Source organism: Engystomops pustulosus, chromosome 9 (genome assembly GCF_040894005.1).
Source record: "Engystomops pustulosus chromosome 9, aEngPut4.maternal, whole genome shotgun sequence".
Lineage (NCBI taxonomy): Eukaryota > Metazoa > Chordata > Amphibia > Anura > Leptodactylidae > Engystomops > Engystomops pustulosus.
In genome coordinates, this window is record NC_092419.1 from 108,883,636 (window position 1) to 108,908,744 (window position 25,109).

General features: G+C 45.9%; 1 protein-coding gene across 5 annotated transcripts in view; it reads left to right on the top strand.

Annotated features, from left to right (window-relative positions):
* Window positions 1–24,564, top strand: part of DDX31 (DEAD-box helicase 31) — a 41,213-nt gene extending 16,649 nt beyond the window's left edge. For all 5 annotated transcript variants that reach the window (XM_072125535.1, XM_072125536.1, XM_072125537.1 and 2 more), the window contains 8 exons: window positions 607–756; window positions 2,005–2,064; window positions 4,202–4,252; window positions 6,634–6,773; window positions 6,865–6,940; window positions 12,710–12,821; window positions 17,705–17,885; window positions 24,135–24,564. In XM_072125535.1, coding sequence (XP_071981636.1) covers window positions 607–756; window positions 2,005–2,064; window positions 4,202–4,252; window positions 6,634–6,773; window positions 6,865–6,940; window positions 12,710–12,821; window positions 17,705–17,885; window positions 24,135–24,258 — 894 coding nt within the window. In that variant the 3' untranslated portion in view covers window positions 24,259–24,564. The remainder of the gene's footprint in view (window positions 1–606; window positions 757–2,004; window positions 2,065–4,201; window positions 4,253–6,633; window positions 6,774–6,864; window positions 6,941–12,709; window positions 12,822–17,704; window positions 17,886–24,134) is intronic.
* The last annotated feature ends 545 nt before the right edge of the window (window positions 24,565–25,109 follow it).

Consider the following 25,109-nt stretch of genomic DNA (forward strand, 5'->3'; position numbering starts at 1 on the left):
GGATAGTGTGATGTCATTTCATTGTGCAACCTATAGGGGGCAGTAACACTTTGAGGAGATCATTGTAAAGGAAATCTCCCATCAGAACCCATCCTTATAAACCAGGGACATTACTCATAGATCCAGGCACCGGGACTGTGATTATCAGATGTATTTGTTATCCATGTCCTCAACTATTACAATTATGCTAATTAGCCATAAAGGCTACTGGGGCCGTACCATTGCTCTGTGTTTCACAGGCGGTTACACACGTCCCTCTCCCTAATGGGAGGAAGTGCTCCTGCACAGTGTAGCAGCCCCTGAAAGTGCAGCACAGACTGGCTCTGGGAGATGCCCCAGGGGCTTTTTAGCAGACTTATAAAAGTTGATATTAGAAGGATTAAGGATAAATTAAGAAGATCCCACCGTCCCGGTGTCTGGATCTGTGAGTAATGTCCCTGGTTTATCATGTTGAAGTTGCAGTAGCCTTGTTGCTCTTTCACCATAGTAGCAGTATCCCTAATACTGGGTTTCTGAAATCTACTATATACATGGATATAAGGGGGCAGGGGGGTTCACTGTGTTTTAGGGAATGCCCTCACTGAATTCTCTGTTGTTTTATTCCAGTGTGATCCAAAACCTAAGATGATCGTCTTCTTCCCGAGCTGTGAGCTGGTGGAGTTCCACCACACGCTGCTCAGCAATGTCCTCCCTCTGCAGAACGCCCACAAAGATGAGGCCGCGTTCCTGCGGCTACATGGGAACATGGAGCAAGAGGTCAGTATCCTCCCGGTCCGCCGTGTGACCCTGCCCGCCCCGGGCCGCCGTGTGACCCTGCCCGCCCCGGGCCGCCGTGTGACCCTGCCCGCCCCGGGCCGCCGTGTGACCCTGCCCGCCCCGGGCCGCCGTGTGACCCTGCCCGCCCCGGGCCGCCGTGTGACCCTGCCCGCCCCGGGCCGCCGTGTGACCCTGCCCGCCCCGGGCCGCCGTGTGCCCCTGCCCGCCCCGGGCCGCCGTGTGCCCCTGCCCGCCCCGGGCCGCCGTGTGCCCCTGCCCGCCCCGGGCCGCCGTGTGCCCCTGCCCGCCCCGGGCCGCCGTGTGACCCTGCCCGCCCTGGGCCGCCGTGTCCTCCCCGTGCCTATCCTCAAGTTCAGTGTCAATAAGTGTTGCAGTTTTATAAATTTGCCATGTAGTGCACACAACTAGTGAGCTGTTGCGGCAGCCGCCTGACCTCCTCGCTCGGGCACAATAAGTGTCACATTAGCAGCCGGTTCTGTGCTGGAAATGTGCAGCCGCCTCCATCCTCGCCGCCACCTGAGGGTCTTTATTTGGACTAATCCTCTCCTGGCCAGCTGCTCTCCGCCTCGTTGGCCGCCTCCCAGGGAGGGCAAGTCATGGGGGGCAATTAGTTCCTGATGTCCTCACATTAGGAGCTTTGATGGAACTAAACAGGGACTCCCAGATGGCGGCACTCCATCTCGCATTGGAAACAAATTAATAGCATCCTCCCTGCTCCCCTGTTATTTTAAGAACCCCCTCTGTAAGTGCGGAGGACAATGCTGGCTTATTACAAAGGCACAAATCATCCCAGTAACCGGATCCCTTTAATCTTCCCAGCAGGAGGTGCTGCACCAAGTCTGCTGTGCACTGCTGCCCCTAAACACAAGAGGGGATTTCTTTCACCCCTTTGCTGCCAAATGTAATGTGACGTTATTAGTCACATTGACCCCCCCTCTCCCTATCACAGACCCAATACTAAAACCATAAAACCACTACAGAGGCTAGACAAGACGTCCAGAACAAATACAGACCCCAAATACTACTAAAGATCCCAAACCAGGCCCCCTAATCTACCACAGCCCCAAAATCAGGCCCTCTTAGCTAGGGTGGCCCCCACGATCTGGGCCCCCTCAGGTAATGCTTACCCAAGACTAGATCCAGTGAATCAATACATCCCACATATCAGACCTCCCAAGTAAATGCCCCAAAGGAGACCCCCTAAACTCTCTGTATTCTTAATTACAGGACCGGACGGAGGTTTTCCAGCAGTTCTCTGCTGCCCGGGCAGGGGTCCTGCTGTGTACGGTGAGTAGACATGTTATTGTGGTGTCATTCTGGGTCCATCTGCCGATGTGTAATATACACTTATGCTACAGTAATATGGTGCACCTCCTGCATGTGACCCCCCAGCACCCCCTTGTTACCCTTATTATTACTATGTCAAACTTGCATATAATATCTAGCGCTGCTACCAGTAAATGTGCAGTGCGCCCCGGCCGCGCAGCCTAAAGACTAGGGAGCGGCCCTGCATGTGCTGTACGTCCGGACCTTGCATAGACCTTGGTGGCGGCTGTCAGATAGCACTGCCTCCTTCCCGGGCTTGTATGCCCTTCATGTCCCCTCCACTGGCAGGAGACGGCTGCCTTTAATATCCCCTCTTTGCGGCTCTGGCACGATATTTTGTGATGGCGGTGGTCCGGCCCGCCAGCCTGCTGCACGCTACAGAAGGCAGCGCAATTAGCTACCTAATCGTGGCAGCTGTTGATCGGAAAACGTGTGAAGCACGGAGCGTCCGACCCACCGCCAACTTGTAAATTACAGCCATCTAGAGTAATTAGTGCCGAAAACGGCTTATCCACGAGGAGGCGGAGCTCGTTAACCACTTCAGTGCCGCGGCCCGTGATGGGACAGGTATGTTGACTGCCTGAAGTGGTGCACCTGGTAAAGGGATGATGTGACGGCTGTAGCGCAGGCTTAGTTCTGCTTGCTTGAGCTTCCTCTGTCGATCTGGATGGCACAGATGGGTATCAGCTTGCTCAGGTGCCCGCCTGTCAGCCGGATTAAAATGACTCATTTATTTAGCATGGAAGCGCACCCAGTATGGCAGCTAGCAGGGGGAACGTCTCAGCCAGAGCAATGGAGGCAGCCGTCCCGCCCTTTCCGTCCTGCCAAAAGTCATTATTGCCGAGCACAGAGAGGCCTCAGCAGGGGTGGATCCCCCGCCGCTCCGCCGACAGATTGGGCTGAGTAATAAAGTCAGGCAGAGCGGCGCACGGGAGCCCGGACTCTTGGCTGGAGCCACCAGAATATGGCAACACGAGTTAACGTGGCTGAGTAAACAGCAAAACATTTTCTAAATGACCTTTTTGCTCCCCCCGTATCCTCTCCCTTCTTTCATGCCACGGTGAAGATGAGCTGTAGGTAGGCACAGCGCCAGGAACGGGCAAGGTGGACGCACTAAATTCTGCTGCAGTCTGGGATTACATTGGAGCAGAGTCAGCTTCATCCCACGCAGCAATGGCTTCAATAACCGTGAGGCTGTCCTTCGTGCACATGTTGACATTCACCTTCAGTCATTTTACTACAGTGTAGCACTGTATCCGAGCTCTGGGCCTCAGCGCGGCTCTGCGCCCGTGTCCAGGCGGCCTCGGCGCGGCTCTGCGCCCGTGTCCAGGCGGCCTCGGCGCGGCTCTGCGCCCGTGTCCAGGCGGCCTCGGCGCGGCTCTGCGCCCGTGTCCAGGCGGCCTCGGCGCGGCTCTGCGCCCGTGTCCAGGCGGCCTCGGCGCGGCTCTGCGCCCGTGTCCAGGCGGCCTCGGCGCGGCTCTGCGCCCGTGTCCAGGCGGCCTCGGCGCGGCTCTGCGCCCGTGTCCAGGCGGCCTCGGCGCGGCTCTGCGCCCGTGTCCAGGCGGCCTCGGCGCGGCTCTGCGCCCGTGTCCAGGCGGCCTCGGCGCGGCTCTGCGCCCGTGTCCAGGCGGCCTCGGCGCGGCTCTGCGCCCGTGTCCAGGCGGCCTCGGCGCGGCTCTGCGCCCGTGTCCAGGCGGCCTCGGCGCGGCTCTGCGCCCGTGTCCAGGCGGCCTCGGCGCGGCTCTGCGCCCGTGTCCAGGCGGCCTCGGCGCGGCTCTGCGCCCGTGTCCAGGCGGCCTCGGCGCGGCTCTGCGCCCGTGTCCAGGCGGCCTCGGCGCGGCTCTGCGCCCGTGTCCAGGCGGCCTCGGCGCGGCTCTGCGCCCGTGTCCAGGCGGCCTCGGCGCGGCTCTGCGCCCGTGTCCAGGCGGCCTCGGCGCGGCTCTGCGCCCGTGTCCAGGCGGCCTCGGCGCGGCTCTGCGCCCGTGTCCAGGCGGCCTCGGCGCGGCTCTGCGCCCGTGTCCAGGCGGCCTCGGCGCGGCTCTCCCCTTGTCTTTATGTATGACATAAAAGATTTTTACCTTCATTTTCTTTCTTGCAGGATGTTGCTGCTCGGGGTCTGGATCTCCCCCAAGTCACATGGATTGTACAGGTAAGTTCCCCCTTGCCCTCTGCGGCAGGTAGGTTATGAGGTTTCGTTTTTCACTTTATCCTTTCCTAAATACTCTGTGCTGCTCAGACGGCTTTCTCTATGCCCCCTACTATCACATCATTGCACATTTGCCACCATTCCTCAGGATCACACTCTGAAACACTCTGTGCTGCTGTGACCCATCCTATTGTCTGAGTAGCACCATTGCTTGTAGCAAAGCGTCGGTGTATCCTGCAGGATGGATGGAGTATAAATTGGGGCTGGCAGGTGAGCGTGTTCCTGCCTGTATCCATACACAAGCACCTGGGCAGCATAGCCGCCCGCTCCTGCCCCTACTCACTCATCAAGCGGCAGCGGGAGATTGCTGAGCTTGCCCGGTGTCACCTACCTATCCGTCTCCTCAGCGGTGTCTCTGAGAATAGATGCAAGCGGCTAACGATGAGACAGGGAGCGGGGTGAGAGGAGCGCGGCGGAGGACAGCTTCTCTGGAGATGGGGCCCATTAGCTCCACATCTAGCATGCATTTTGTCTTCACATGTCAGAGCGCGGCGTTCCCCTGACAGCCACATCTGAGCACATCCTTCTTCTCCGCATCTGATGTATCCCTCATGGGCTGCCGGGAGAGGCCGGGGCTGTTATATGTGGGGTAATTAGGGCTCCAAGAATTCATCCCAACAATACGTCATTTACTGCACACACATCTCTCCCTGTCAGGAGGCCGCGAGTTATAGAGCGGAGGCTGAAATATGTCTGTCTGTGTCTCACTCCACATCTACTACCACAGCCTCACTGAGAGAGATATTACACTGATGAGATGTCTACCACATAATCACTGCTCTGCTACAGGGGGTAGAGAAATATAACCCTGGATATAGTACATCAGTGTAATACTGCCCCCTACGTACAAGAATATAACTACTATAATACTGCCCCCTATGTACAAGTATATACTATAATACTGCCCCCTATGTACAGGAATATAACTACTATAATACTGCCCCCTATGTACAGGAATATAACTACTATAATACTGCCCCCTATGTACAGGAATATAACTACTATAATACTGCCCCCTATGTACAGGAATATAACTACTATAATACTGCCCCCTATGTACAAGAATATAACTACTATAATACTGCCCCCTATGTACAGGAATATAACTACTATAATACTGCCCCCTATGTACAGGAATATAACTACTATAATACTGCCCCCTATGTACAGGAATATAACTACTATAATACTGCCTCCTATGTACAAGAATATAACTACTATAATACTACCTCCTATGTACAGGAATATAACTACTATAATACTGCCCTCTATGTACAAGAATATAACTACTATAATACTGCCCCTATGTACAAGAATATAACTACTATAATACTGCCTCCTATGTACAGGAATATAACTACTATAATACTTCCTCCTAGGTACAAGAATATAACTACTATAATACTGCCCCTATGTACAAGAATATAACTACTATAATACTGCCCCCTATGTACAAGAATATAACTACTATAATACTGCCCCCTATGTACAGGAATATAACTACTATAATACTGCCCCCTATGTACAGGAATATAACTACTATAATACTGCCCCCTATGTACAGGAATATAACTACTATAATACTGCCCCCTATGTACAAGAATATAACTACTATTATACTGCCCCCTATGTACAAGAATATAACTACTATAATACTGCCTCCTATGTACAGGAATATAACTACTATAATACTTCCTCCTAGGTACAAGAATATAACTACTATAATACTGCCCCTATGTACAAGAATATAACTACTATAATACTGCCCCCTATGTACAAGAATATAACTACTATAATACTGCCCCCTATGTACAGGAATATAACTACTATAATACTGCCCCCTATGTACAAGAATATAACTACTATAATACTGCCCCCTATGTACAAGAATATAACTACTATAATACTGCCCCCTATGTACAAGAATATAACTACTATAATACTGCCCTCTATGTACAAGAATATAACTACTATAATACTGCCCCCTATGTACAAGAATATAACTACTATAATACTGCCCCCTATGTACAAGAATATAACTACTATAATACTGCCCCCTATGTACAAGAATATAACTGCTATAATACTGCCCCCTATGTACAAGAATATAACTGCTATAATACTGCCCCTATGTACAGGAATATAACTACTATAATACTGCTCCCTATGTACAGGAATATAACTACTATAATACTGCCCCCTATGTACAGGAATATAACTGCTATAATACTTCCCCCTGTAGATGAGAACACTCTGTATATACATCCTCCTTGCACGCTGTACATGATGCTATATAACATCACTGTCTCCTCCTCCCCTTGCAGTATAGCGCTCCAGCGTCCGCAGCGGAGTACATACATCGTGTCGGTCGTACAGCCAGGATCGGCGCTCGTGGCAGCAGTTTGCTCTTTCTGATGCCATCGGAGGCCGAGTACATTCAGACTTTGGTGAATCACAAGATCTGGTAGGAGACTCTGCCGAGTGCAGTGCCGCTGCTGACCTTCTCATCTTATGAGGGCGCTGTATATTCTATAACAAGGTCTTTTTATCCTCAGTGTCTCGGAGATGAAGATGGAGGACATCTTGTCAAACTTGCTGTTGGAGGACTTCCTGTCAATAAAGCAGGGAAAAGTAAGTTGCCATATCCAGAACCTAGCGATATGTTTGATACATTCACACTGGAATGCCACTGTGTACATATATTATGGTGTACTTGACTCACACGTCTGCAGGTTTCAAAGCTAAATTCTCCCAGAATGTCCTGCTTGTTATGGTGGTTTGTATTCATGATGCTTCATACTCATACAGTGACTGCTCCTGCAGAATAGTGAGTGCAGCTCTGGGGTATAATACAGGATGTAACTCAGGATCAGTACAGGATATGTAATGTCATGTATGTACACAGTGACTGCACCAGCAGCAGAATAGTGAGTGCAGCTCTGGGGTATAATACAGGATGTAACTCAGGATCAGTACAGGATAAGTAATGTCATGTATGTACACAGTGACTGCACCAGCAGCAGAATAGTGAGTGCAGCTCTGGGGTATAATACAGGATGTAACTCAGGATCAGTACAGGATAAGTAATGTCATGTATGTACACAGTGACTGCACCAGCAGCAGAATAGTGAGTGCAGCTCTGGGGTATAATACAGGATGTAACTCAGGATCAGTACAGGATAAGTAATGTCATGTATGTACACAGTGACTGCACCAGCAGCAGAATAGTGAGTGCAGCTCTGGGGTATAATACAGGATGTAACTCAGGATCAGTACAGGATAAGTAATGTCATGTATGTACACAGTGACTGCACCAGCAGCAGAATAGTGAGTGCAGCTCTGGGGTATAATACAGGATGTAACTCAGGATCAGTACAGGATAAGTAATGTCATGTATGTACACAGTGACTGCACCAGCAGAATAGTGAGTGCAGCTCTGGAGTATAATACAGGATGTAACTCAGGATCAGTACAGGATAAGTAATGTCATGTATGTACACAGTGACTGCACCAGCAGCAGAATAGTGAGTGCAGCTCTGGGGTATAATACAGGATGTAACTCAGGATCAGTACAGGATATGTAATGTCATGTATGTACACAGTGACTGCACCAGCAGCAGAATAGTGAGTGCAGCTCTGGGGTATAATACAGGATGTAACTCAGGATCAGTACAGGATAAGTAATGTCATGTATGTACACAGTGACTGCACCAGCAGCAGAATAGTGAGTGCAGCTCTGGGGTATAATACAGGATGTAACTCAGGATCAGTACAGGATAAGTAATGTCATGTATGTACACAGTGACTGCACCAGCAGCAGAATAGTGAGTGCAGCTCTGGGGTATAATACAGGATGTAACTCAGGATCAGTACAGGATAAGTAATGTCATGTATGTACACAGTGACTGCACCAGCAGCAGAATAGTGAGTGCAGCTCTGGGGTATAATACAGGATGTAACTCAGGATCAGTACAGGATAAGTAATGTCATGTATGTACACAGTGACTGCACCAGCAGCAGAATAGTGAGTGCAGCTCTGGGGTATAATACAGGATGTAACTCAGGATCAGTACAGGATAAGTAATGTCATGTATGTACACAGTGACTGCACCAGCAGCAGAATAGTGAGTGCAGCTCTGGGGTATAATACAGGATGTAACTCAGGATCAGTACAGGATAAGTAATGTCATGTATGTACACAGTGACTGCACCAGCAGCAGAATAGTGAGTGCAGCTATGGAGTATAATACAGGATGTAACTCAGGATCAGTACAGGATAAGTAATGTCATGTATGTACACAGTGACTGCACCAGCAGCAGAATAGTGAGTGCAGCTCTGGGGTATAATACAGGATGTAACTCAGGATCAGTACAGGATAAGTAATGTTATGTATGTACACAGTGACTGCACCAGCAGCAGAATAGTGAGTGCAGCTCTGGAGTATAATACAGGATGTAACTCAGGATCAGTACAGGATAAGTAATGCCATGTATGTACACAGTGACTGCTCCAGCAGCAGAATAGTGAGTACAGCTCTGGGGTATAATACAGGATGTAACTCAGGATCAGTACAGGATAAGTAATGTCATGTATGTACACAGTGACTGCACCAGCAGCAGAATAGTGAGTGCAGCTCTGGGGTATAATACAGGATGTAACTCAGGATCAGTACAGGATAAGTAATGTCATGTATGTACACAGTGACTGCACCAGCAGCAGAATAGTGAGTGCAGCTCTGGAGTATAATACAGGATGTAACTCAGGATCAGTACAGGATAAGTAATGTCATGTATGTACACAGTGACTGCACCAGCAGCAGAATAGTGAGTGCAGCTCTGGGGTTGGGTCTTGTAGTAGATGTTACTCCTCGGTGGGGGGGGGTGCTGTATCCCTCCCCCTCCCTTTGTAATATATTGTTGTATTACCACTAATCCCCTGGCAGTTGTGACAGTGAGACGAGTCATCTTTCGCTTAGGATGGAGTCGCTGTGTAATTTCCGGGTTTGAGGTGTTTATTGGATTCTGGCAGTCGCTGTCACCTCTTCCCGCCGTGTAACAGTAACCAGCGGAGGGATTGAGCGGCGGCTTGGGATCTGTTTATTTAGCGCTTTATCCGGATTTCTCTTCCCGCTCGCTCATCCCCCTCCTCCGGCCGGAGCCGCAATATTACTATAACAAGTGTTGTGCTCACACGGACCCCCCCCCCCCCCCCCCTCTTCTCATTAATCGGGGGATGTTAACAGGACGGAGGGGCGGCTCGGGAGGAGGGGGCGCAGGATTATTTTTCCGTATTTCCTGCGTTATTAAAGTGCTTTAGTTTTAATATCGGAGGATCGCGTCCACCTGGGGAGAGACGGCCGACGACACCGCACATTAATATTAAAAAATAATAATAAAAATGAGGAAAAAAGTTACAGTGAAAGCGGGAATTAAAGGGACAGGCGGATTACAGGATACACATCAGGGGGCGGGGCCACTGGTGTCGCTACATTCTCACTACCTCTGCTTGCTGTCAGTGATTGCAGACCGTCCTGATGCATTGACTCCCACAGCTGGAGGTTTGTTACAGTTGTATCTATTCTAAACAATCCTCTATGAGGCGGATAACGTAACAAAGTATCAGGATAAGAGAGATTATCTACAGGGGATGCAACTGTAACAAACCCTCAGCTGTAGGAAGTAATGTCAGTGTGAGATGCAGGATCCTGACTACTTCATCCCGGGGAGAGGAGACTGTACAGGGGGGGGATACAATCTATTACTCTCTGTTATCAGCCATCACATCCCGGGGAGAGGAGACTGTACAGGGGGGATACAATCTATTACTCTCTGTTATCAGCCATTACATCCCGGGGAGAGGAGACTGTACAGGGGGATACAATCTATTACTCTCTGTTATCAGCCATTACATCCCGGGGAGAGGAGACTGTACAGGGGGGGGGGATACAATCTATTACTCTCTGTTATCAGCCATTACATCCCGGGGAGAGGAGACTGTACAGGGGGGGATACAATCTATTACTCTCTGTTATCAGCCATTACATCCCGGGGAGAGGAGACTGTACAGGGGGGGATACAATCTATTACTCTCTGTTATCAGCCATTACATCCCGGGGAGAGGAGACTGTACAGGGGGGATACAATCTATTACTCTCTGTTATCAGCCATTACATCCCGGGGAGAGGAGACTGTACAGGGGGGGGGATACAATCTATTACTCTCTGTTATCAGCCATTACATCCCGGGGAGAGGAGACTGTACAGGGGGGGATACAATCTATTACTCTCTGTTATCAGCCATTACATCCCGGGGAGAGGAGACTGTACAGGGGGATACAATCTATTACTCTCTGTTATCAGCCATTACATCCCGGGGAGAGGAGACTGTACAGGGGGGGGGGATACAATCTATTACTCTCTGTTATCAGCCATTACATCCCGGGGAGAGGAGACTGTACAGGGGGGGATACAATCTATTACTCTCTGTTATCAGCCATTACATCCCGGGGAGAGGAGACTGTACAGGGGGGGATACAATCTATTACTCTCTGTTATCAGCCATTACATCCCGGGGAGAGGAGACTGTACAGGGGGGGGGATACAATCTATTACTCTCTGTTATCAGCCATTACATCCCGGGGAGAGGAGACTGTACAGGGGGGATACAATCTATTACTCTCTGTTATCAGCCATTACATCCCGGGGAGAGGAGACTGTACAGGGGGGGGGATACAATCTATTACTCTCTGTTATCAGCCATTACATCCCGGGGAGAGCAGACTGTACAGGGGGGGATACAATCTATTACTCTCTGTTATCAGCCATTACATCCCGGGGAGAGGAGACTGTACAGGGGGGATACAATCTATTGCTCTCTGTTATCAGCCATTACATCCCGGGGAGAGGAGACTGTACAGGGGGGGATACAATCTATTACTCTCTGTTATCAGCCATTACATCCCGGGGAGAGGAGACTGTACAGGGGGGGATACAATCTATTACTCTCTGTTATCAGCCATTACATCCCGGGGAGAGGAGACTGTACAGGGGGGGATACAATCTATTACTCTCTGTTATCAGCCATTACATCCCGGGGAGAGGAGACTGTACAGGGGGGGATACAATCTATTACTCTCTGTTATCAGCCATTACATCCCGGGGAGAGGAGACTGTACAGGGGGGGATACAATCTATTACTCTCTGTTATCAACCATTACATCCCGGGGAGAGGAGACTGTACAGGGGGGATACAATCTATTACTCTCTGTTATCAGCCATTACATCCCGGGGAGAGGAGACTGTACAGGGGGATACAATCTATTACTCTCTGTTATCAGCCATTACATCCCGGGGAGAGGAGACTGTACAGGGGGGGATACAATCTATTACTCTCTGTTATCAGCCATTACATCCCGGGGAGAGGAGACTGTACAGGGGGGATACAATCTATTACTCTCTGTTATCAGCCATTACATCCCGGGGAGAGGAGACTGTACAGGGGGATACAATCTATTACTCTCTGTTATCAGCCATTACATCCCGGGGAGAGGAGACTGTACAGGGGGGATACAATCTATTACTCTCTGTTATCAGCCATTACATCCCGGGGAGAGGAGACTGTACAGGGGGGGATACAATCTATTACTCTCTGTTATCAGCCATTACATCCCGGGGAGAGGAGACTGTACAGGGGGGGGATACAATCTATTACTCTCTGTTATCAGCCATTACATCCCGGGGAGAGGAGACTGTACAGGGGGGGATACAATCTATTACTCTCTGTTATCAGCCATTACATCCCGGGGAGAGGAAACTGTACAGGGGTATACAATCTATTACTCTCTGTTATCAGCCATTACATCCCGGGGAGAGGAGACTGTACAGGGGGGGGGATACAATCTATTACTCTCTGTTATCAGCCATTACATCCCGGGGAGAGGAGACTGTACAGGGGGGGATACAATCTATTACTCTCTGTTATCAGCCATTACATCCCGGGGAGAGGAGACTGTACAGGGGGGGATACAATCTATTACTCTCTGTTATCAGCCATTACATCCCGGGGAGAGGAGACTGTACAGGGGGGGATACAATCTATTACTCTCTGTTGTCAGCCATTACATCAGAAAAGACTGTTGGACATTAATGATGGAAATGAGTAGAGTTTTAAGTTCTTGGTAGAGTAAGGGTTAATGTCTGGTGAGCTTCCCCCCCCCCCCCCCTCCTCCTCCCAGCATTTTATTACAGTGTAATTTCTCTTCTTTTACCATTAATATTGGAAGGATTACCCCCCTGCCCCGGAGACCGCGCTGTGTCATTATACTGTTATTAAATCTATTCTAAACGCTTTATTATTCACTCTCCACAACTTCTGATTTAACCCTCTCTCCCGCTCCCACAGAGACCAGACAGAGCGGACCCCCAGGCTCTACAAGAGAGGGCCACAGTATTACAGACAAAGTATGAAGACTATGTGCACGCCAACACCGAGACATCACTATCTGCAAAGAAGGGTAAGAGGAAAATACACATTGTATCCTGTACATAGGGGGCAGTATTATAGTAGTTATATTCTTGTACATAGGGGGCAGTATTATAGTAGTTATATTCCTGTACATAGGGGGTAGTGTTATAGTAGTTATATTCCTGTACATAGGGGGCAGTATTATAGTAGTTATATTCTTGTACATAGGGGGCAGTATTATAGGAGTTATATTCCTGTACATAGGGGGCAGTATTATAGTAGTTATATTCCTGTACATAGGGGGCAGTATTATAGTAGTTATATTCCTGTACATAGGGGGCAGTATTATAGTAGTTATATTCCTGTACATAGGGGGCAGTATTATAGTAGTTCTATTCCTGTACATAGGGGGCAGTATTATAGTAGTTATATTCTTGTACATAGGGGCAGTATTATAGTAGTTATATTCCTGTACATAGGGGGCAGTATTATAGTAGTTATATCCCTGTACATAGGGGGCAGTATTATAGTAGTTATATTCTTGTACATAGGGGGCAGTATTATAGTAGTTATATTCCTGTACATAGGGGGCAGTATTATAGTAGTTATATTCCTGTACATAGGGGGCAGTATTATAGTAGTTATATTCCTGTACATAGGGGGCAGTATTATAGTAGTTCTATTCCTGTACATAGGGGGCAGTATTATAGTAGTTATATTCTTGTACATAGGGGCAGTATTATAGTAGTTATATTCCTGTACATAGGGGGCAGTATTATAGTAGTTATATTCCTGTACATAGGGGGCAGTATTATAGTAGTTATATTCTTGTACATAGGGGGCAGTATTATAGTAGTTATATTCTTGTACATAGGGGGCTATATTATAGTAGTTATATTCTTGTACATAGGGGGCAGTATTATAGTAGTTATATTCTTGTACATAGGGGGCAGTATTATAGTAGTTATATTCTTGTACATAGGGGGCAGTATTATAGTAGTTATATTCCTGTACATAGGGGGCAGTATTATAGGAGTTATATTCCTGTACATAGAGGGCAGTATTATAGTAGTTATATTCTTGTACATAGGGGGCAGTATTATAGTAGTTATATTCCTGTACATAGAGGGCAGTATTATAGTAGTTATATTCCTGTACATAGGGGGCAGTATTATAGTAGTTATATTCTTGTACATAGGGGGCAGTATTATAGTAGTTATATTCTTGTACATAGGGGCAGTATTATAGTAGTTATATTCCTGTACATAGGGGCAGTATTATAGTAGTTATATCCCTGTACATAGGGGGCAGTATTATAGTAGTTATATTCCTGTACATAGGGGGCAGTATTATAGTAGTTATATCCCTATACATAGGGGGCAGTATTATAGTAGTTATATTCCTGTACATAGGGGGCAGTATTATAGTAGTTATATTCTTGTACATAGGGGCAGTATTATAGTAGTTATATCCCTGTACATAGGGGCAGTATTATAGTAGTTATATTCTTGTACATAGGGTGAAGTTTTATAGTAGTTATATTCTTGTACATAGGGGGCAGTATTATAGTAGTTATATTCCTGTACATAGCGGGCAGTATTATAGTAGTTATATTCCTGTACATAGGGGGAAGTATTATAGTAGTTATATTCCTGTACATAGGGGGCAGTATTATAGTAGTTATATTCTTGTACATAGGAGGCAGTATTATAGTAGTTATATTCTTGTACATAGGGAGCAGTATTATAGTAGTTATATTCCTGTACATAGGGAGCAGTATTATAGTAGTTATATTCTTGTACATAGGGGGCAGTATTATAGTAGTTATATTCCTGTACATAGGGGGCAGTATTATAGTAGTTATATTCTTGTACATAGGGGGAAGTATTATAGTAGTTATATCCCTGTACATAGGGGGCAGTATTATAGTAGTCATATTCCTGTACATAGGGGGCAGTATTATAGTAGTTATATTCCTGTACATAGGGGGCAGTATTATAGTAGTTATATTCTTGTACATAGGGGGCAGTATTATAGTAGTTATATTCCTGTACATAGGGGGCAGTATTATAGTAGTTATATTCTTGTACATAGGGGGAAGTATTATAGTAGTTATATTCCTGTACATAGGGGGCAGTATTATAGTAGTTATATTCTTGTACATAGGAGGCAGTATTATAGTAGTTATATTCTTGTACATAGGAGGCAGTATTATAGTAGTTATATTCTTGTACATAGGAGGCAGTATTATAGTAGTTATATTCTTGTACATAGGGAGCAGTATTATAGTAGTTATATTCCTGTACATAGGGGGCAGTATTATAGTAGTTATATTCCTGTACATAGGGGGCAGTATAATAGTAGTTATATTCTTGTACATAGGGGGCAGTATTATAGTAGTTATATTCCTGTACACAGGGGACAGTATTATAGTAGTTATATTCCTGTACATAGGGGGCAGTATTATAGTAGTTATATTCCTGTACATAGGGGGCAGTATTATAGTAGTTATATTCCTGTACATAGGGGGCAGTATTATAGTAGTTATATTCCTGTACATAGGGAGCAGTATTATAGTAGTTATATTCCTGTACATAGGGGGCAGTATTATAGTAGTTATATTCCTGTACATAGGGGGCAGTATTATAGTAGTTATATTCCTGTACATAGGGGGCAGTATTATAGTAGTTATATTCCTGTACATAGGGGGCAGTATTATAGTAGTTATATTCTTGTACATAGGGGGCAGTATTATAGTAGTTATATTCCTGTACATAGGGGGCAGTATTATAGTAGTTATATTCCTGTACATAGGGGGCAGTATTATAGTAGTTATATTCCTGTACATAGGGGGCAGTATTATAGTAGTTATATTCTTGTACATAGGGGCAGTATTATAGTAGTTATATCCCTGTACATAGGGGCAGTATTATAGTAGTTATATTCTTGTACATAGGGTGAAGTTTTATAGTAGTTATATTCTTGTACATAGGGGGCAGTATTATAGTAGTTATATTCCTGTACATAGCGGGCAGTATTATAGTAGTTATATTCCTGTACATAGGGGGAAGTATTATAGTAGTTATATTCCTGTACATAGGGGGCAGTATTATAGTAGTTATATTCTTGTACATAGGAGGCAGTATTATAGTAGTTATATTCTTGTACATAGGGAGCAGTATTATAGTAGTTATATTCCTGTACATAGGGAGCAGTATTATAGTAGTTATATTCTTGTACATAGGGGGCAGTATTATAGTAGTTATATTCCTGTACATAGGGGGCAGTATTATAGTAGTTATATTCTTGTACATAGGGGGAAGTATTATAGTAGTTATATCCCTGTACATAGGGGGCAGTATTATAGTAGTCATATTCCTGTACATAGGGGGCAGTATTATAGTAGTTATATTCCTGTACATAGGGGGCAGTATTATAGTAGTTATATTCTTGTACATAGGGGGCAGTATTATAGTAGTTATATTCCTGTACATAGGGGGCAGTATTATAGTAGTTATATTCTTGTACATAGGGGGAAGTATTATAGTAGTTATATTCCTGTACATAGGGGGCAGTATTATAGTAGTTATATTCTTGTACATAGGAGGCAGTATTATAGTAGTTATATTCTTGTACATAGGAGGCAGTATTATAGTAGTTATATTCCTGTACATAGGGGGCAGTATTATAGTAGTTATATTCTTGTACATAGGAGGCAGTATTATAGTAGTTATATTCTTGTACATAGGAGGCAGTATTATAGTAGTTATATTCTTGTACATAGGGAGCAGTATTATAGTAGTTATATTCCTGTACATAGGGGGCAGTATTATAGTAGTTATATTCCTGTACATAGGGGGCAGTATAATAGTAGTTATATTCTTGTACATAGGGGGCAGTATTATAGTAGTTATATTCCTGTACACAGGGGACAGTATTATAGTAGTTATATTCCTGTACATAGGGGGCAGTATTATAGTAGTTATATTCCTGTACATAGGGGGCAGTATTATAGTAGTTATATTCCTGTACATAGGGGGCAGTATTATAGTAGTTATATTCCTGTACATAGGGGGCAGTATTATAGTAGTTATATTCTTGTACATAGGGGGCAGTATTATAGTAGTTATATTCCTGTACATAGGGGGCAGTATTATAGTAGTTATATTCCTGTACATAGGGGGCAGTATTATAGTAGTTATATTCCTGTACATAGGGGGCAGTATTATAGTAGTTATATTCCTGTACATAGGGGACAGGATTATAGTAGTTATATTCCTGTACATAGGGGGCAGTATTATAGTCTGGCTATTACTATAGGCACTGATAGTAGGGGTATATATATAGATGGGGCTGGTAGCTTTGATCCTCGGAGCCTCTGGCGGTGTCCACCTCTGGTGATATCTTCCTCAGTGATTCCTCCTGATCTCTCGTCCATCACTCTCCAAAATGACACTTTTTACTTTCATTACTGTTCATAAACGCCAATATCCAGCAGTGACGGGAGAGATTACTCCTGAGCCGCTGCTAAGCTTCACTCTATCTAATCATGGACGGGGGAGAAAGGTACAGCAGAGGGATGTGTGCGGGAGCAGCAGAGACGTGTGATCAGCTGCTCGTTACATGTATCAGATGACAGACGAACTTAATCATTTATAATGAACCAATTAACCCATAATTATCTCCGGATAATCACATGGTCCTAGGTTCCTCATGTTTTCCTTTTTCAGATTATTTTGACTTTATGACCTATGGTATAGATGCAGAGCAGTTGTCGCATCCCTTCCCCCGCTCTTCTCTGCAATACCTGCTATCCTCAGCAGGGGGCAGTATTCAGTGCATATGAAAATCTTCTTTCCCTCCTGATGGGAAATAAATATCAAGGCAAAGTTTTATAAACTTGTTTCTGAATTGTCTTATTGTCCTCTTTAGCCCTGCAATCCTTCATTCGCTCCTATGCCACCTACCCCAAGGACCTGAAGCACATTTTCCATGTCCGTTCTCTACACCTGGGTCACATAGCCAAAAGTTTTGGCTTGAGAGATGCCCCACACAGCCTGAGCCAGCAGCTGACCGGAAACCCCAAGAAGCAGAAGGGAGCAACGTTCAAAAGGTAAAACAAAAAAAAAGCTGCACTCACTATTCTGCTGCTGGTGCAGTCACTGTCTATATACATGACATTACTTATCCTGTACTGATCCTGAGTTACATCCTGTATTATACCCCAGAGCTGCACTCACTATTCTGCTGCTGGTGCAGTCACTGTCTATATACATGACATTACTTATCCTGTACTGATCCTGAGTTACATCCTGTATTATACCCCAGAGCTGCACTCACTATTCTGCTGCTGGTGCAGTCACTGTCTATATACATGACATTACTTATCCTGTACTGATCCTGAGTTACATCCTGTATTATACCCCAGAGCTGCACTCACTATTCTGCTGCTGGTGCAGTCACTGTCTATATACATGACATTACTTATCCTGTACTGATCCTGAGTTACATCCTGTATTATACCCCAGAGCTGCACTCACTATTCTGCTGCTGGTGCAGTCACTGTCTATATACATGACATTACTTATCCTGTACTGATCCTGAGTTACATCCTGTATTATACCCCAGAGCTGCACTCACTATTCTGCTGCTGGTGCAGTCACTGTCTATATACATGACATTACTTATCCTGTACTGATCCTGAGTTACATCCTGTATTATACCCCAGAGCTGCACTCACTATTCTGCTGCTGGTGCAGTCACTGTGTATATACATGACATTACTTATCCTGTACTGATCCTGAGTTACATCCTGTATTATACCCCAGAGCTGCACTCACTATTCTGCTGCTGGTGCAGTCACTGTGTACATACATGACATTACTTATCCTGTACTGATCCTGAGTTACATCCTGTATTATACCCCAGAGCTGCACTCACTATTCTGCTGCTGGTGCAGTCACTGTGTACATACATGACATTACTTATCCTGTACTGATCCTGAGTTACATCCTGTATTATACTTCAGAGCTGCACTCACTATTCTGCTGCTGGTGCAGTCACGGTGTACATACATGACATTACTTATCCTGTACTGATCCTGAGTTACATCCTGTATTATACCCCAGAGCTGCACTCACTATTCTGCTGCTGGTGCAGTCACTGTGTACATACATGACATTACTTATCCTGTACTGATCCTGAGTTACATCCTATATTATACCCCAGAGCTGCACTCACTATTCTGCTGGTGCAGTCACTGTGTACATACATGACATTACTTATCCTGTACTGATCCTGAGTTACATCCTGTATTATACCCCAGAGCTGCACTCACTATTCTGCTGCTGGTGCAGTCACTGTGTACATACATGACATTACTTATCCTGTACTGATCCTGAGTTACATCCTGTATTATACTCCAGAGCTGCACTCACTATTCTGCTGCTGGTGCAGTCACTGTGTACATACATGACATTACTTATCCTGTACTGATCCTGTGTTACATCCTGTATTATACTCCAGAGCTGCACTCACTATTCTGCTGCTGGTGCAGTCACTGTGTACATACATGACATTACTTATCCTGTACTGATCCTGAGTTACATCCTGTATTATACTTCAGAGCTGCACTCACTATTCTGCTGCTGGTGCAGTCACTGTGTACATACATGACATTACTTATCCTGTACTGATCCTGAGTTACATCCTGTATTATACTTCAGAGCTGCACTCACTATTCTGCTGCTGGTGCAGTCACTGTGTACATACATGACATTACTTATCCTGTACTGATCCTGAGTTACATCCTGTATTATACCCCAGAGCTGCACTCACTATTCTGCTGCTGGTGCAGTCACTGTGTACATACATGACATTACTTATCCTGTACTGATCCTGAGTTACATCCTGTATTATACCCCAGAGCTGCACTCACTATTCTGCTGCTGGTGCAGTCACTGTGTACATACATGACATTACTTATCCTGTACTGATCCTGAGTTACATCCTGTATTATACCCCAGAGCTGCACTCACTATTCTGCTGCTGGTGCAGTCACTGTGTACATACATGACATTACTTATCCTGTACTGATCCTGAGTTACATCCTGTATTATACACCAGAGCTGCACTCACTATTCTGCTGCTGGTGCAGTCACTGTGTACACCACTGAGGAAGCCAGTTGGTTGGCGATACGCGTGGGGCTTTGTGCCCCAGCTTCCCCTTACCTTTCCTTGGTTTGGATCCTTTACATGACAGGTAGATACCCTCATTGACCTATGAGCATTTTTTCATATTATTTACTTTCAAAATAGCGATTTGGCTCTATTATCAATTGAGTACTCCATTCCTTCATACAGTTGTTTGTTTGGGTTTTGCTATCTTGGTTTTATGTATTGCCATCATTTTTCAGTTTATACTGTTATGATATACACGTAGTTAGGAGAGGTCGCTGAGAGTAGGGGGAGCTGGTGGCTGTCAGGAGGACCAGCATCACCATATGCTAGGTCTTCCTGCTGGATTGTGTTTGTGTGTTTTTCACACTTTTTAATTGTTTTTATATGTGTTTTTGTGTTGTGGTGTACCACGGTACAAATAAATTTGTTTATATTTTGAATTTGGGTCTTACAGCATACTTCTTTCTTCTTTTGAATATATTATTACATCCTGTATTATACTCCAGAGCTGCACTCACTATTCTACTGGTGGTTGAGGAGTCATTGGCCTATATTTATCAAAAACAGTGCAATGTGTACTATGTGCAGTTTGCCTGTGTAGTGTGCAGGGGGCTCCAGCGTCATGAATTGTGATGCACTTAGCCTGCACTGCCCCGACAGAGTTCACCAATTTTTTTTTTGGTGCACCTTTAACATGGTTTGTGCGACACCATTCTGTTGGCCACTTCACGATAAATTTGTTGCTTGATCCATCTGAGCAGCGGACGCCCGATGTCCGTGCAGAATTTTGTGTTCCGTTGAATACCTGAGTAAGCAGTTTTCACTGGACAGTCTGACCTACAACTAGTGCAGGGGCTTTAATAAATCTGGTCCACAATCACTGTACATACAAGACATCTGTAGACCACTGCTGTTGTTACGGGAGTCTGTAATCTGAAGTGTATTACACTTAGTCCCCAGCAGGGGTCCTCAGTGCAGTGTTGCCCCTCTTTATTGGGGGATGGGGTGCAGGTCAGGTAAGTAGATGCCTCTAGTTTACTCCCAGATTTACTCCTACAAGAATGGTGTCCCCTCCTGTCCCCAGACCCCCATATAGAGACTGCCATATGGATGCTGCTAGGCTCTCATCAAGCAATATGGCACTAGGAGCCCCCCATTCCACAGACAAAGTTGGGACCCATTGTCTCATTCCTTTGACTCTTTAGGCAGATGGAAAACTGCTTCGGACCCCCGGACCTCCACCCACCCCCCCCCCCCCCCATGACTAGAAGGATTTGTCCAGAGCTTTTATTATGGGAAGAATAGTGTGATTAGTAGATAAGTAGCGGGTTACAAGGCGCAGCGCGGGGACTGGCGGCCCGAGGCGTGTCACATGATTATCCTGACGAGATGTCGGGGGTCTGCTCCCCTCTATTTTACTCATTAGCCCTGGGGACTTCCCAGCCGGTGAGAACAAGAGCGGCTCCCGGGGTGCACGAACGTGTCGCCATCCCCTGCACAAAAGACCATTTACAGACCCTAAAGGATCATTAAGAGATCATTGGAGGGGATTTCACTTGTGATGGATTTCACTTGGTTGCAACAATGTAACCTGTGTCCTGTGTCTACTTCTGGGAAAGCTGGGTGACTAGAAGTTATCAACCTGTGCCTCTAAGGGACAAACTTTCCTAGATCTATCACAGTACACATAGATTGTAGCATTAATAGAGAGACTGGTCATTCTGGGTGGTGGGAAAGCTGGGTGATCCTCTCTCTGGAGCCCATGAGCAGAGTGCGACCACTTTCCGCCATCATTTTATTAAACAGATGGTTTCCTTTTTTGTTCCTGACAAAATTTTGGCAAAACCGGTGAATATGCGCCCCTCCGTCTGCATCATTGTCTCGTGCTCCGAGCAGCAGGTTGACCGTGAAGGCCGTACCACAATGAGATCAGGGCGGCTCAACGGGACCCCCGCAATAAGCTTATTTCATACCCTGTCAGGGCTGAATAGGAACCAGTTTAAGACCCCAATTAAAAAAAGACTAAGGTGTCATGGCGGGTGAGGGGGGCAGAAGCGCGGCCGGTTTCCTATTAATGACTGTGATCTCCGCTCCGGTGGGACCCCACACCCTCGGTGTAAAGGGGGTCTCCAAGTCCTTCCCAGACTCCGTGTCCAAGCACGTTAACATGTCAGCGGGGTAATCGCTATTCAATGACCTGCCCTGTGCTCCTCCTGTCAATCATCAGACATAACCCTATTAGGACCGACCCACCATTACATGAGTGTCGCAAAGGACTACAACCCCTTGCACTGCTGTATCAGAGCTGCCCATCAGGGCTCCGGAAAAGCTCCATGTAAAGCAGCTGTCACTCAGCTTTCTAAGGTTCTCTGAATGCAGCGGCTAAGGGGGAGGTATTACTACATAATGCGGCAGGTTTGTACATCGGGGTTCTGGGAAAGTTGTGTGGCTGTGTAGCAGCAGTGAAAGACATGTAAGAGGTAACCCAGCTTTCCCAGACAGAACATATTACAAGTATAACACATGTGACTGCGGCCATGAACCATCCATGAGGATGGTAGCGCACCTCATCCCTTGTCACCCAGCAGCATACGGCCAAGTTGCTGGGAGTTGTAGTCTCACAACAGCTGTAGAGTCACAGGTTGTCATCATGGTCCTTATTCTAACCCCACTGGGCATCCAGGCCAAATCCCACCAGATTTTACCCCATTTAACTCCTGGCCTCTCAGGCTGGTGATGAAATGTTGTTTCTAGAATTCCCTCTTTTATGTGAAATCACATCCATTATCCTATAAATAAAATCCTCTTCAGTCATTTGAGAATGAAAAAAGAAGAGTCAGATTTTACCTGTGATGAGTCAAGTTTAGAGCTCATTTCAGACAGCCCTATCTTTTGGTTTATAGCACCTAAAAAGATGTTGCTGCTTCCATATAAAAGATAATAATCTCATCTTTCGGATCGCATCAGCTTGTGCTTCTGTGATTAACAAAACCGGAGATAAGGGCAGTGGGATATAGTTGAAAGTTTGAGCTGCAGGTAAAGATCCAATTCCCACTTATCTGTCTGTAGCTCAGGCTCTGTATCTCACAAAACTACAAGCCTGCAATCTGAAAGGAGAGGTTCTTATCTTTAATATGACACCAACATCATGTTTCTAGGTGCCATGGAACTGAAGATAGTGGTGTCTGAATTGACCCACTCCCTGCAACCACTGAAGTTGACTCATCTCAAGTAGATCTGACTCAATGGGGGTCATTTACTAAGGGCCCGATTTGCGTTTTCCCAACATGTTACCCGATTTGCGCAGATTTTCCCTGAATTGCCCCGGGTTTTTGGCGCACGCGATCTGATTGTGGCGCATCGGCATGCACGCGACGCAAATCTGGGGCGTGGTCGAACGAAAACCCAACGGATTCGGAGAAACCGCCGCATTTAAAAAAAAAAAAAAGTGTCGCTGGACACGCGCTTACCTTCACCAAGTATAGCATCGTGAACTCCAGCGAGCCTCGGGGGAACTTCAGCGCAGCAGCGACACCTGGTGGACGGCGGAGGAACTGCCTTAGTGAATCGCCGGTAGACCCGAATCCACCGCAGAGAACGCGCCACTGGATCGCGAATGGACCGGTTAAATAAATCTGCCCCATTGTGTTACATGATTATTTTTATGGTTAAATGGATGAGATTTCACATAAAAGATGAAATCCTGGAAAGGTTTTTTCATCCCTACCTAAGGGAGACTGAGAGATAATGGGGTAAAATCCCTCTTTTTTTTTTTTTCTGTTGGACCCCCCATGCCTTTTGGTCCTGTGATGGCCCCTTAGTCTCAGGACCTTTGGTGAAGTTTCTGCCGCACTATATATAAGCACCTGCCTGCATGCGATATATATGGGGCTTCTGTGTGAATATCGCCCTATATCAGCACACAGAAGGGTCCCATGCAGGCAGGTGCTAATACAGGACAGTATTCACACAGAACACCCCAAGAAACTCCACGCAGACATCTGCCTGCTTACAGTATATGAGGGACTGTAGTGTGAATACCGCCCTATATCACCATCTGTCTATATATTGGGACTTCTGTGTGAATACCACCCTATAACAGCACCTGTCTGTATGAACCAGATGGAGTGGTGGGCTGCCATGTGAGCCATCTCTGATCCTGTGCGCTTTCCTTCTCTCCCAGGACTGACAGACACAAAACGGTGACGACGAAGCAGAAGTTCTCCAATCTCCTGACGTCAGAATATTCCAGCGGACTCCCTGCCAGACCCAAGAAGATGAAGACGGGCAATAATGAGACATCCTGAGTGACAGAGAGAAAAAATAGAATTGTCTTATCATTTAGATCTGGGTTTTATTGCACAGTTTTATACATAAATGCAGTCAGTGGCTCTGTTCATCCTGAGCTTCCTGGTTCATAAACTGAATAACAGAACTACAGTGAAGATTGACACATCTCATTACTGTCCATGTAAAACGCACAATGCATTGGCTAGGTCTCCACGGAGCTTCAGTACTCAGAAAGGACATAATAGACATATATGACTGTACACAGAGCAAAAAATTATTTTTAATGGACAAAATTCTGTTATTAAACCAAAATTCTGATTATAGAGTTCTGATTTTTTTTTCTCCCATTTCTGCCTGAAAAATCTGAACACAAATTAACAATATGGAAGATTATGTTATGATGTCAAGTCAGCCGGGCAGTGTGATGTCAGTGCTTATAATGTCTATTGAGTGTGTACATTATGATGTCATCACCTATAATTAATGTGTACATTATGATGTCATCACCTATGAACTCTGCATTCTTTATAGTGTTCTGTCTTTAAGATGTCAGCATCTAAGATCTTTACTAATTTAGTACATACAGATCTTATGCCTCTGTATTGTGATGTCATGGTATATGGCAGCGATGTCATTAGTATTAGGGTGGTATATTTGGTCGGGCCTGTCCAGTCTATCCTCCATGCCTCTGTATTGTGATGTCATAGTATATGGCAGTGATGTCATTAGTATTATGGTGGTATATTTGGCAGGGGGTCTCCCTGTCCAGTCTATCCTCTGTTCCTCTGTATTGTGATGTAGCAGCCTGTGTAATCCTAGACCTGACTGTGGCCCCTCTCTGTGGGAGCCCTTTGTGGCGCGGCTGGGA